Source organism: Sander lucioperca, chromosome 22 (assembly GCF_008315115.2).
Source record: "Sander lucioperca isolate FBNREF2018 chromosome 22, SLUC_FBN_1.2, whole genome shotgun sequence".
NCBI classification, from domain to species: domain Eukaryota; kingdom Metazoa; phylum Chordata; class Actinopteri; order Perciformes; family Percidae; genus Sander; species Sander lucioperca.
The window spans coordinates 27,285,773-27,298,011 of record NC_050194.1 but is presented as its reverse complement, the minus strand read 5'-3'; the positions used below and the strand labels follow the sequence as shown (position 1 = coordinate 27,298,011).

The 12,239-nt window shown below is 42.8% G+C and overlaps 1 protein-coding gene across 7 annotated transcripts in view; it reads left to right on the top strand.

Annotated features, from left to right (window-relative positions):
• Positions 1-12,239, top strand: part of LOC116067423 (rho GTPase-activating protein 23-like) — an 89,972-nt gene that overhangs the window by 62,973 nt on the left and 14,760 nt on the right. For 3 of the 7 annotated variants that reach the window (XM_035997438.1, XM_035997436.1, XM_031323843.2), the window contains exons 3-11: positions 1,591-1,621; positions 2,089-2,181; positions 3,753-3,831; positions 3,927-3,987; positions 4,581-6,030; positions 7,211-7,375; positions 8,537-8,645; positions 9,805-9,844; positions 9,945-10,082. In XM_035997438.1, coding sequence (XP_035853331.1) covers positions 1,591-1,621; positions 2,089-2,181; positions 3,753-3,831; positions 3,927-3,987; positions 4,581-6,030; positions 7,211-7,375; positions 8,537-8,645; positions 9,805-9,844; positions 9,945-10,082 — 2,166 coding nt within the window. The remainder of the gene's footprint in view (positions 1-1,590; positions 1,622-2,088; positions 2,182-3,752; positions 3,832-3,926; positions 3,988-4,580; positions 6,031-7,210; positions 7,376-8,536; positions 8,646-9,804; positions 9,845-9,944; positions 10,083-12,239) is intronic. The other 4 variants (XM_035997434.1, XM_035997435.1, XM_035997439.1 and 1 more) reach the window with 4 other exon arrangements.

The following is a 12,239-nucleotide window of genomic DNA, read 5'->3' as shown; positions in this document are numbered from 1 at the left end:
GGTTGGCCACCCCTGCGATACATGGTTCCGATGCGATTTGTATTGCGATTTTCATTTATTGTGATTCTAGAAGTATTGCGATTCGATATTATTTAGTATTGCGATTCTCTTTTCCTTCTTTAACAAAAACAAAAGTTGAACTTATAGAGACCAAAATTCATGAGACATTTCTAAAAACAATTTTTTTTCAAAGAAGAATGTACATCACGTCAGTCAGTCTGACATTAATTTCATTTGTAAAGAAGAACATAACATGGATTTTCTGCTAAACAGAAGATATTTAGGTGAATCATTGGTAAAAATAAATAATTAAATAATTAAAAAATATTGATTCTAGGGGAAAGAATTGATTAAAAAAAATCGTCGCAAAAAAAATAGTCACAGTACATACGATTTTCGATTTGATTTTTTTCCCCAGTGGCTCAAGCAGCCAATGCAGAGAGCGAGTACAAAAATGTAATTAGTATTTGGGAAGACACGTCCATTCCAACTAGAGTATAAGGCTGATTCCCTTTCACAACAGAGATATGTTCAAACTGATATTGGTAACGGTTGCCTTGCTCAGTCAAAGGGTGAGAATCAAAAATACTGCACTAGCCTTTCAGCTGCAGTATGAATGGAGCTGTGATGGGACTTTAGTCACGCTAGCAGCATGGCTCTATGTATGGCAATGACAGTTGGTCCAGACTGAAATATCTTGGCAAATATTTGACGCATTGTCATTGTTCCCAGAGGATAATTCCTAATGACTTTGGTGACCTTTTGACCTGGTGCCCATTATCCTCAGCTGAGCTTTGTGTTTGGTGCCAATTAACAAGAAAACACACTTTTTGTGTGCAAATTAAGTTGTTTTTTTTAATCCTATAACATCACATTTCCCTTACAACAGAACAATTCCTTATGCTAAGCTCATTCTCTCCCGGCTCTAGCTCCATACTTGATACGTGAAATCGTTATCAATTCTTATCTTTCTTTCTTATCTAACTCAGAAAATTAAACAAGTGCAAATGTGAGCTCATGCTGTGCCATAATAGCAATGCATGTGTGTTGTGATGTAGACCAAAGTCTACATCAGACAGGCTGGATTGTTCACTTGTGTGCACTTCCAAGGTGCATTTAACCTGTAAGTCATACTGATATTTCTAATGTGATCCAGACCCTGCAGCTACACAGACTTATGGGTAATGTAGTACTGTATACAGTATGGTGTCATCCTTCTGGCCTGGAGAGAGGTTGGTGTTGTGTAGCAGCATACCTCAATGTGCAGAGCATTTTGTGTGTCCAGGTCAGGAATGCGCTAACTCAGCGAAGCATCAAAGCCTCCAGATAGACCCAGCCAGCAGGCCTGCCAGACAGACAGACAGGCAGGCAGACAGACAGGCAGTCCAACTGACAGGGAGTCTATATGTCAGTCAGCGAGACAGTCAGACACTCAAAAATTCAGGCAGCTGAGCAACAGTCCAAACTGCCCAGTCAGCTGGAGTGAGTGAGACTGGGGCTGGCTGTGGAGGTCTGGGTTGAATGTGAGCGGAGCAGCGCCTCCCTGTGGTCCTCCTTTTCTCTAACACCTGCTCTGTGTTTCTCCCAAAGGATGAAGAGAATGGAAATGCAACCGGAAAAGGTGAGTGTTTTTTTAATAACATTTTTATTAGTTTACAACAAACCTACAAACAACAACAACGAAGACGGGCGCCCGGATAGCTCAGTTGGTAGAGCGGGCGCCCATATGTAGAGGTTTACTCCTCGACGCAGCGGGCCCGGGTTTGACTCCGACCTGCGGTCCTTTGCTGCATGTCATTCCCCCCCTCTCTCTCCCCTTTCATGTTTTCAGCTGTCCTGTCAAATAAAGGCCTAAAAATGCCCCAAAATAATCTTTAAAAAAATAAATAAAAAACAACAACGAAGACGACAACCACAACAAAGGCATGAAACACCCCTACAACCCTGTTTTCATAATGCACGGATGATCAGGATGTGTCGGGGGACTTTATGGTTCCATGTGTAGGTGGAGCTGGTTTTGCTGATATTTTCAGTACAGGAAATGGATGTGTATGCACATAACCTCTATCTGTGTGTTTGATTATGCAGTATGTCAGCAGTCTCGTTTGGAGCCAATGGACACCATCTTTGTGAAGAGTGTCAAAGAAAATGGCCCAGCGCAACAAGCAGGACTGTGTACAGGTAGAAGACACACACACACACACACACACACACACACACACACACACACACACACACACACACACACACACACACACACACACACACACACACACACACAGTCAGGAAACATAAGAAAGACATGCGATAGACATATCTGTAATCGGTGTCCTCTGACTGCCCAGCTTCATCATCACTTCACATCCAGTTATTACCCAGTGCTAACAGTGAGTTTATTCTCTTATACAGGCTATTCTCTTATTGCTTATAGAGTAATTGTTTAGTTTTTTTATATATATATTTTTATTGCATTTCACAAGAAATCCCAGATGAAAGTTCATTTTACAGTTATGCACAATTTTCTATGCCAACCCAGCCCCCACCCTACCCACTATGGTGCAGTGATGCTCAAAGCAAACACACAAAAAAGGATAGATATGCATATATTAGGGCTGTCAAAATAACGCTAAACGTTAAAAAAATTAACGCAGATTAATCCATTCTATATTGACGTTTGCATACAGACGAAAATCTGGTGCCACTGATATGTCTGCGCTTTTCTCTGATGCTCTGAAACAGACATTACAGGCAACACAAACACTGCTGCATGTGACGCTAGTTAACACTATACTCAACAGCAGCTAACGTTAGCCTACCGCTAGCTAGTTAACACTACACTCGACAGCAGCTAACGTTAGCCTACCGCTAGCTAGTAGCTGGATTAAACACGGTTACAATGCTGACAGCTAACGCTGAACGGTGTAAAGTTTGACTGTGTTTTACTGTAGAGGATTCAACAGCGGGATGTAACAATCTGGAGCTGCCGTCGGAAAAACAACACAGATGGTGCGTTCAATGAAACTGGTAAAACTACAGCTTCGTGGTGCATTTGAAGTTGTTGTAAATGTCCTTTTCCTATCTGGTTGTTGTTTTTGTCGTTCAACAGCAATTTACTAGTGAAATAAGTTATTGTTATATATTATTATTAAATCATTTAATTTTGACCATATGGCCTTAGCAATAAACAAGCCGTTCTTTAATGTCACCGACTGTTGTTTAGTACCCTTTGTTTTCTTTTATTTTTTTACTTTCTTAAAAAGTATCGGTTCAGGCACCGTTAATTATGTATGCGATTAATTTCGATTAATTAATCACAGAGTATGTAATTAATTAGATTAAATTTTTTAATCGATTGACAGCCCTAGCATATATATATATATATATATATATATATATATATATATATATATATATATACACACACATACATACATGTAAAGAAAAAAAAAACTATACATACATGCACACACGCACCCATATATATATATATATATATATAAATAGATTATTATATATTATGAAAGAATCAGGTCTTTGTCAAGGAAACTAAACATGATGAGGATGATTAGTAAGGTTCAGTGCATTAAAAATACAGAAATTAACACAACATAAAAAATGTATTCTATGGAAAGCATTATGAAGCTTCATTGTGCCCCTACTTCTAAAGTCAAACCCATTTATACAACACATATACTGTGTGTGTGTGTGTGTGTGTGTGTGTGTGTGTGTGTGTGTGTGTGTGCGCGCTCCAGGGGACAGGCTGGTGAAGGTGAATGGGGAGAGCATTCTGGGAAAAACCTACTCTCAGGTGATCGCACTCATCCAAAACAGGTGGGAGACTAGTTTATGAATCTCATTTTATGTTCTGCTTGACCTGTTATTTATTTTGTTCAAATATTTTGGTGTTTTTTTTTTTTTTTTTGCAGTGAAAACATTCTGGAGCTCTCTATTATGCCCAAAGATGAGGATGTGTTGCAGTTGGTAAGTGTGAGTATTGTCTTTCTTCTATTTTCTCTTCTTTCCTTTTGTTCACCTCATCACTGTTTAGTCACAGCAGTTAGCTAGGCTGTTTGCATAATAGCAGGGAATCTTTCTATTATAATTCATGTAGCCACTTATTCAAGTTTAATTTCAGAAATTTGGAATTGTGCATGGGCATAAAGCATTGTGCTGTCCTCAATCGGCAGACATCAAAATTAGTTTGTACAGATTGGCATAAAAGAATGCATGAACGGAGACGGTGAAACAACCAACATAAAGGAAAAAAAATGTCTTAAGACATTGGATTTTCTTCTTTTTTTATTATTGCTATTGTTATTATTATAAAACCATTTAGAAACACAATGAAAGGGAAGATATGATCAATTAAAGCAAAGTAGAATAAAAAACAAAAAGTGTTGGTTTAATGGTTTCGTGTTGGTATAATAAGGGTTTAGCTTTTATAGGACAAAAGAAAGAAATATTGCTGCATGGTGCACGTTGCATCTGCCTCACTCTGCCCTCTGGCTGTTCCCTCCATCTCTGTTCATTTATCTTTTCCGTCATGTTTTACATGGTGTCCTAACCCCTCTTGTCCCCAGGCGTACTCCCAGGATGCCTACCTGAAAGGCAATCAGCCATATTCAGGCGAAGCCCAGAACCTCCCTGTGCCGCCGCCTCTCTGTTACCCTCCCACTAAGCCCAGCGCCGCTGCCCCACAGCCCGACCACAACCTCCACAGTCCCCTGGACAACTGGCAGTGCCGACCCGGCCCCGCTGCCTCTCCACTGGACAACCGCCCCCCTGCTGCTTCTACACCCACCTCCGGCTGGCCCGGGGGTCCTGATGATTCCAGTGGCCACTTTGCCCCACAGGGGCGGCACCGAGGCCGCTCCTCTTCGGCCATCAGTGTGCTGGACTTTCACTTTGCTAACCACAATGCTGCCATCGCCTCTGCAACTCTCCCTCCGCCACGGAAGAGCAGCCTGCCAGCCTCTGGCCGCACTCACGCCGATACTCTTTGCCACCAGGCTCTGTCGGACTGGTACTACAGCCAGGCGGAGGCTGCAGAGAGCATGTCCCCCCGCCACCGCAGTATATCTCAGGATTGTGTAGCGGAGCACGGGCTGGGGTTGGCCCCCGGCCCCGGACCTACATATGCTTCCACAACCTCCGCAGAGCACCGCCGAAGAGAAACCCTCCTGTGCCACCACCAGGCGGCTGCTGCTTCCCATGATTCCTATTGGCTAGGGGGCTGGGGTGGTGTATCAGGACCAGGAAGCAGGTCATGCTCGGAGAGCCTCCTGGCAGCCTACGCCGAGTACGAGCATAACTACGGGCGTTCTGTGGAGACACTGGCACAAGCCTCTGCACTGGTGTCGCCACACCATGAACACTCGTTACAAGGCGCCCACATGGCAAAATTCAGAGAGCAGAAGGTCCCAGCAGGGCATCAGCACAAAACCACAGTGATATACCCCATCACAGCCTCCTCCACAGTGCCTCCCACTGGCAGGCGGTCCGGTCAGCAGGTAGCTGAACCCCAAACGAGGCGGGTAAAAGAAGAAGAGCTGGTGGGCTACAAAAGCTACAGCCCGTCTTTCTCCCGCAAAGCTGGCCACCTCCTCCAGCAGGCCCACTCCTTCAGAGAGCCCAGCTACAGCGGCCCTCACCTCAACTGGAGCCCCGGCAGCAGAAGCAGCCCTGCGGACGACGAGGAGGGGTTGGTACCCAGGCCGCGGTCTACCCCCACTCTGTCTGCAGCAGAGGAGGAGAGAGCTCGACTGGGTGAGGACAGGGAGCTCATCTGCCCCATCTCCCTGAATCAAGAGGTGGTGCTGAGGCAGAAGCCGCCTTCCGGCCGCCGGACCCCGGTTCAGGCCGCTCGACATCCCCACTACCCCACCCCTGGAGAGTCACCCGAGCCCCCTGGTTTGGAACCTCCACGAGGGACCCCCTCTCCTGTCTCTGGAGGGCCTGGCCCCAACCGCAGGGCTAATGGTAGCCTGGCTCAGCATGCATACAACTCCCTGTCCTCTATTCCCTTCATAGGTTAGTGAGCCTTTTCTCTGTAGCAACAGCTACAGCTGTCAGAAGATGTCACAACTTGTCAACACTGAAAGTAAATTTACCTCAAAAATGTCCTGATAATGCAGTGGAATGTAATCTTACATATATTGGTTATTATGTTACCAAATTCAAGAAACTATCTGAAGATGAGATTAGACTAGGGCTGCACACTGAGGAAAATATGCAATATGCAATAAAATTGTTGAATATGGCGATAGCGATATTACTTGCGATAAATAAACAGCTATTAAAGTGTTCTCAGTTCTGCATCTCTGCTACTTTCAGTATTCTGCTAAAATACAAGAAATTGTTAGTTGAATTTAAAACATATGAAAGGAAATCATTTCCAACTTTATTTTATTGAACAAATTGAACGTTGAACTGAATATAAAAGGCACAACTAAAAAAAGAATGACAGTTCTATTTTAAAGTGCAATTTTCTACTGATATTTTCTTTCAAATTACACACTAACACACTGAAGTTTTTTTCCACAATATATTGCAGCCTTTTGTGATGTGTTTATTTCCCCAGGTGATATTGCCATGACGATAAAAAAACGATATATTGTGCAGCCCTAGATTACAGTTATTACTAACAGTTATAAATTACTAAATTTGATAAAACAGCCACATTTCTGTATATTTGGAACGGTTATTATGTTGTCTGTTGCTACAGAGCTCTTCAATTTGCTTCACTTTGTGTATGTGAGGCTTTAGTAGTGCTCCTTTTCTTTCTGTGTTTCTATCCTTTTCAACATTTGTGTGTTTGTTTATACCTGTCAGTGTGAGTCATCTACATGTCAACATAATGCTTGTATCCATTCAGTTTTCTGTATGTTTAAATCTTTGTTGATTTATATTCTAGTATGTTTTTGAAACATGTCTTAGAAACAGAGCTGCTCTGGAGTCAGAAATAATCTCACGGGTTCAGTCAGAAGGCCAATTAACATAACCGTAGACTGAAGCTTGGTGGTAAAGGTAAGGAGCCCACTGTGTGTGTCTCCGTGTGTGAGGTTATTTCTGCCTCCAGAGTAGGTCCGCCTCAGAGAGATCTTCTAACAACCTAAACACCAGCAGAGGAAACTCTTAGCTTGTCTTGTCCTGTCAGTGTGTTTAATCATATCTCATCCCTTTGTTGCTTGCCTGTGATGATGCCCTGCAGATGATCCCACCAGTCCTAGCATTGACCTGCAGGCCTGCTATGTACCAGCCCGCTCTGTTGTGTCCAGTTCCCAGGCCTCCACTATGGCCACCCTCACTTCCACCTCTGTCTCCCCCACCCTCTCCTCAATCTCCCCCTTTGTCCGACTTCGTTCTCAGGACTGCAGTGAGTCTCAGTCACCCACACTAAATACTGAACGGCTTTACAAAGGGCTAGAACAATATACAATATGTTCTCCAGTATGTTTGAACTGAAATTGCCAAACATCACTGCCTATGTTTTTGAATTATAATGACTTACAATGCCTTTATTTTGGCAAACTGATATATTTGTCTAGCCTCAGCCTCAGACACATTTTAAAGGAGTACAGTGACATTAACAAATGACGAATTCCCTTCACTTTTTTGGGGGGGAAAAATTTAAACCTTGAATTCATCATTTTGTAAAGAAGTACTCAAAGCCACTGTGTGTGGAATTTGAAATTCTCTGACTTTCTAAAAAAACATGGTGCTCCCTACCGGTATCTAAAAAACAGTGGCCCACATGAGACCTATGTCTCCCAAGTACTTTTCACCACTCATTTAAACCACTATTTTACTGCTTTTTTGTGAAATCATATATTTTCTTTAACATAGGCACATTTTTTCACAGTTTGGTAGTGTAGATGGCTGTAATAACTATGACACTAGAGTGCTATGCATCAAATCAGAGCCTGAACAAATTCAGAATGCTTTGTTGTTGCAGTTGGGAACAAAGCAACCATAGTTATCCAAAAGTGAAATGACTTGAAGTGAATGTATTATTAAGTTTCAGCAAATTATAATATTTAGCTTTTTGTGCGCTGTTTGTCATGCATGCAACAGAATTTATTTAGAATTAGTTTCTCTCTGAAACACTCTTTGGGTCATAGTTGACTTCTCTCTTTATATGGTGTCCAAATGATTTGAAAAATGCTTTAATCATAAAAAAATTAAGTTTCAAAGTTCAGGGAAAAAAGTTTCTCTGTCTTTTGTTAATTTTCATTCCAAACTCCTGATAACGAAGGACACTGGATGGATAAGGTAAAATGTATCCAAAACTGGGAACCAAATATCCAAATGTCATGGTATTCCTTTAATATGCAGTTACATGCAGTTTCGTATGTTTATTAACCCCTTAATTCATTCACCTGGCTAATGTTATACTCACAGTTTGAAACAACAAATCACTTCAATCACTCAACTTCTTGTCACTTCACATCACTATCATACATTGCATATTGTTTTACCCTCTTTGTCTCCTCCTCCACCTCCTCTCCTCTCTCTGACTTCTCTTTTCTCTCTTCAGGCAGTATTAAAGGTCGCCGCTCCTCTTACTTGCTGGCCATCACCACCGAAAGATCTAAGTCCTGTGACGAGGGCCTCAACACCTTCAGGGAAGAAGGCCGTGTCTTCTCGTAAGAACTCAGGACACTTTAAAAGCTGCTTTCTTAGCTAAAATAAATCTATATAGTCCCATAAATAGGTTTGTCTTGCACCAGTAGCCTATACAGGATGCACCCCCAAACTTCAGTGACAAACATTGTTTAACGGGGGCTTTAATGACACAGGGCCATGGATAGACACTTCAAGTTTCAAGATATTTATTGTCATATGCAAAACAATTACACAGAAGCTGTCGTTGGCAGTGAACTTCTTACCCGAAATTTCCACCAACTGTGGAACGGCTGCGGATCGGCTCCACTGCGTGTCGGCTCCGTGCTCCTTGTTGCGGAACGGCTGCGGCCATGACTGACAGCTGAAGTCACGAGGACCCACAAGATCTCGTGAATTCACGTATGATCGTGCGATATAACAGGATGTAGTTTCTATAAACAGAACCACAAACTTGACTTCAGGCCTGTCTCCGCCCATTAAGACGTTTTCAAGGTGTAGTGCAGGGAAATATGATCCGCCGTGAGCACGGTGTATTTTATTTTGAAAGTTAACCGGATGTTTTATTTTGTTTCTGTGCTCGACTTCCTGTCTCGCACTATCTGACCTGTGCTGAATTGCTGCGGAGCTCTCCGGCATCCGTCAAAAATAGAAGCTCTGCGTATCTGCTCCGGAGGGCTGGGGATCGCTGGAGCTGGGACGGAGTCGGAACACAGCCGTTCTGCAGTCAGTGGAAATACACACATTGACTTTAATGGAAACCTATTGACTCCGCCGGCGTTCTGGAGTTGGTGGAAATAGGGGGTTAGATCTCAGGCTCCCTCCAACAATGCTCATTGAATATGTTTAACAAGAAAATCACACAAGTATGCTTTTATTGATCATCTATGATATGTACCATTTAGTTATTCTTATTTAACTTTAAAAAAAACTGCATAAGGAGTCTACACTGACCCCATCTACACAGACCCTGTCTAACATAGACCCTGTCTACACAGACTCTGTCTAACATAGACCCTGTCTAACATAGACCCTGTCTACACAGACCCCGTCTACACAGACCCTGTCTAACATAGACCCCGTCTACACAGACCCTGTCTAACATAGACCCTGTCTAACATAGATTCTATTTAATTTATCTAAAAGTGCTCTTTTTTAAGCTTTTTTCTTTCTGTTCCACAGCAAACTACCAAAAAGGGTCAAGAGCTTTTTCACTGATGGGGTGAGTGTTCACACACAGTTGTAACCATTAGACTTGACTATACACCAAGAACACGTCTTGTCTAGTGTGCAACCCATAATACCCCTAAATTGTGTTTTAGTCTCTGGAGAGCCTGCGAGCCCAGGAGGAAGCCCGGTCCAAACGCCACTCTACTTCTGAACTGGGAACCATCACCTTTAGTGATGTTCGCAAGGAGGGCTGGCTGCACTACAAACAGATCCTCACAGAGAAGGGAAAGGTAGGACACACTGCCTGTTGACCCTTCCCTAAAGCCCACCCTCCTTACTAAGTTACTGTTACTGTAGCTGTCAAGCTTTCCATTTTACCAAAACACATATGCACTTTACAATCATAACAGTGAGAGGTTTACCACTTAAAAATCGTAGTAGTTTTTATACACGTAGAAGTCGGTCATTGACTTCAGACAAAAGCATGTTTCTCATTTCTAGTCAACAGTTCTTTGACTGAACTGTCGATTTAACCCTGCAAAATTGTCTTGAATATACATTTGATAGCAACTTACATAATATAACGTTAATTCAGCATTAATTATTCAAAAAACAGAGTAAAGTCTAATGCTTTTTATTGTCCCAGGTAAAAGCAGCATCCTCTCTAGTTGGTTATCCACTTACAAGAAAAAAGCAGCAGCAAAGTTCTTGTATTGCGGGGTAGAGCCAGTTAGCCATCCATTATTAGAGTAAGGTTAATTTGTCTTGCACCTTTCAACAACAAGGCAACTTAAGATAAAAAATAAGCCAAAATACTAAAAAGAGTTGAGGTGTAGTAAAAGTGTTGATTATAGCCTACTGTATCTTTCATAAATTAAACTCCCAGTGATTTATGAGTATTCAGGATCCACTGCCCATCAGCTGAAAAACAACTAAAATATCAGCAAAAGAATGTAAGCAGAGCGAAGAACAAGCATCTGCACAGTCTGAAATAAGTCTGACATTACATTATAAGAACAATTTCATTTTAGACTATTATTTCTTTCTGACATTAAAGCTTTGAGGATAAACTAGCCTGGCATAACCAGACTCATTTGCAAATGCGTAATATTTTGGAACCTCTCATTCATTTTCAATTTTAAAGGGCCGTTATCAACGTTGCAGACCAAAATGCCTCTGGACGCAACTGAAAAGACCTCCAACCAATCAGCAACGAAATGATTAACTCGCGACGCATGCAAGTTGTGGCGGTGCTTGGTCCATTTTGAAGCAGGAAAAAAATGAGGGCTGGGTCAGTACACTAAAATGTCTTTCTGAAAACATTTTAGGCAAGAAATATGCAATGCAGGAACAGAATCTTTGTTTATGATCAGTGCCGCCTAGTTTGATCTGAGTTTCTCGAGCCTGGTGCATTGCACTGGACGGAGAATGGCAGTAACCTCCAGTAACTACGTTCAGCATGTCGCTCCTTTTGTCAGTCATCATCTTAAACCTGCCCCCATGTGAGATAAACGTTTGCGATTGGTCTGCCCATGGTCTGGACGCCTGGAAATCTGTCGGAAATGTGAGGGGGGCCAGACACATCTGCCAGAGCAAATGAAACATGAGCTGGCAGATTGGTCTGGTTTTCAGGCTAACAACAAGACATCTAGGGGCATTCAAGTCCAATGAAGAGCAGGACAGAGGCACTTAGGTAACCCTTAGTCTATATTGACGACGTTTCATTTCCGGGATTGCTCCGGTGCCAGAAATCCCGCCAGATGTCACTCATTTCAGTCAGATGTCCGTCACCTTCCTCTTCCTTTGTGTTGGCGTTCTCTGGTGGATTTCTGAGGACTATGGTTAACTGCTTCTCAGATCTCTGCAGAGTAAATCCAGACAGCTAGCTAGACTACAACTTTCTGTTGCACGACTAACCGTACGTACACACTGCCGCCGACTTGAGCTTCAAAGTTACAGGAAGTCATTCATTTTCAATGGAAGCCGGCTTCTCTCAGCTGCAAGAAGCGGCAAATCTGTCGGCGTCGTGTTTTGAGCGTATTGAGCGACCAGAGCGTCAAGCAGAAACTTGAAGTTTGGTCAACTTTATGGTATTGAGCTATGACGTGTTTCAGTGGCAAACGACCAGCAACCAATCGGAATATAGACGTCCTTCGCTCTGGCTGATCCCAGAGAACATACGAATGTAAACTTTTGTTCCGAGAAAATGGAGGAAAAGCTCATCATCGCTGTTGCTGGGTTCCCTATCAAATACGATGACTTTGTTTGCCTATAGGGAACGGGGTGCAGCTGACAACACTGTGAGGGGTGTTAGTAAGCTTGTTACCCTCGCAGTGTTGTCAGCTGCCCCCTCTCTCCCTCATATGCACGTGCGCACACACAGTATCATTCACACAGGAAGAAGGCTGCGGGCTGAAGTTAGGCTGCCTTTGGGCTGAGAGGAGCGG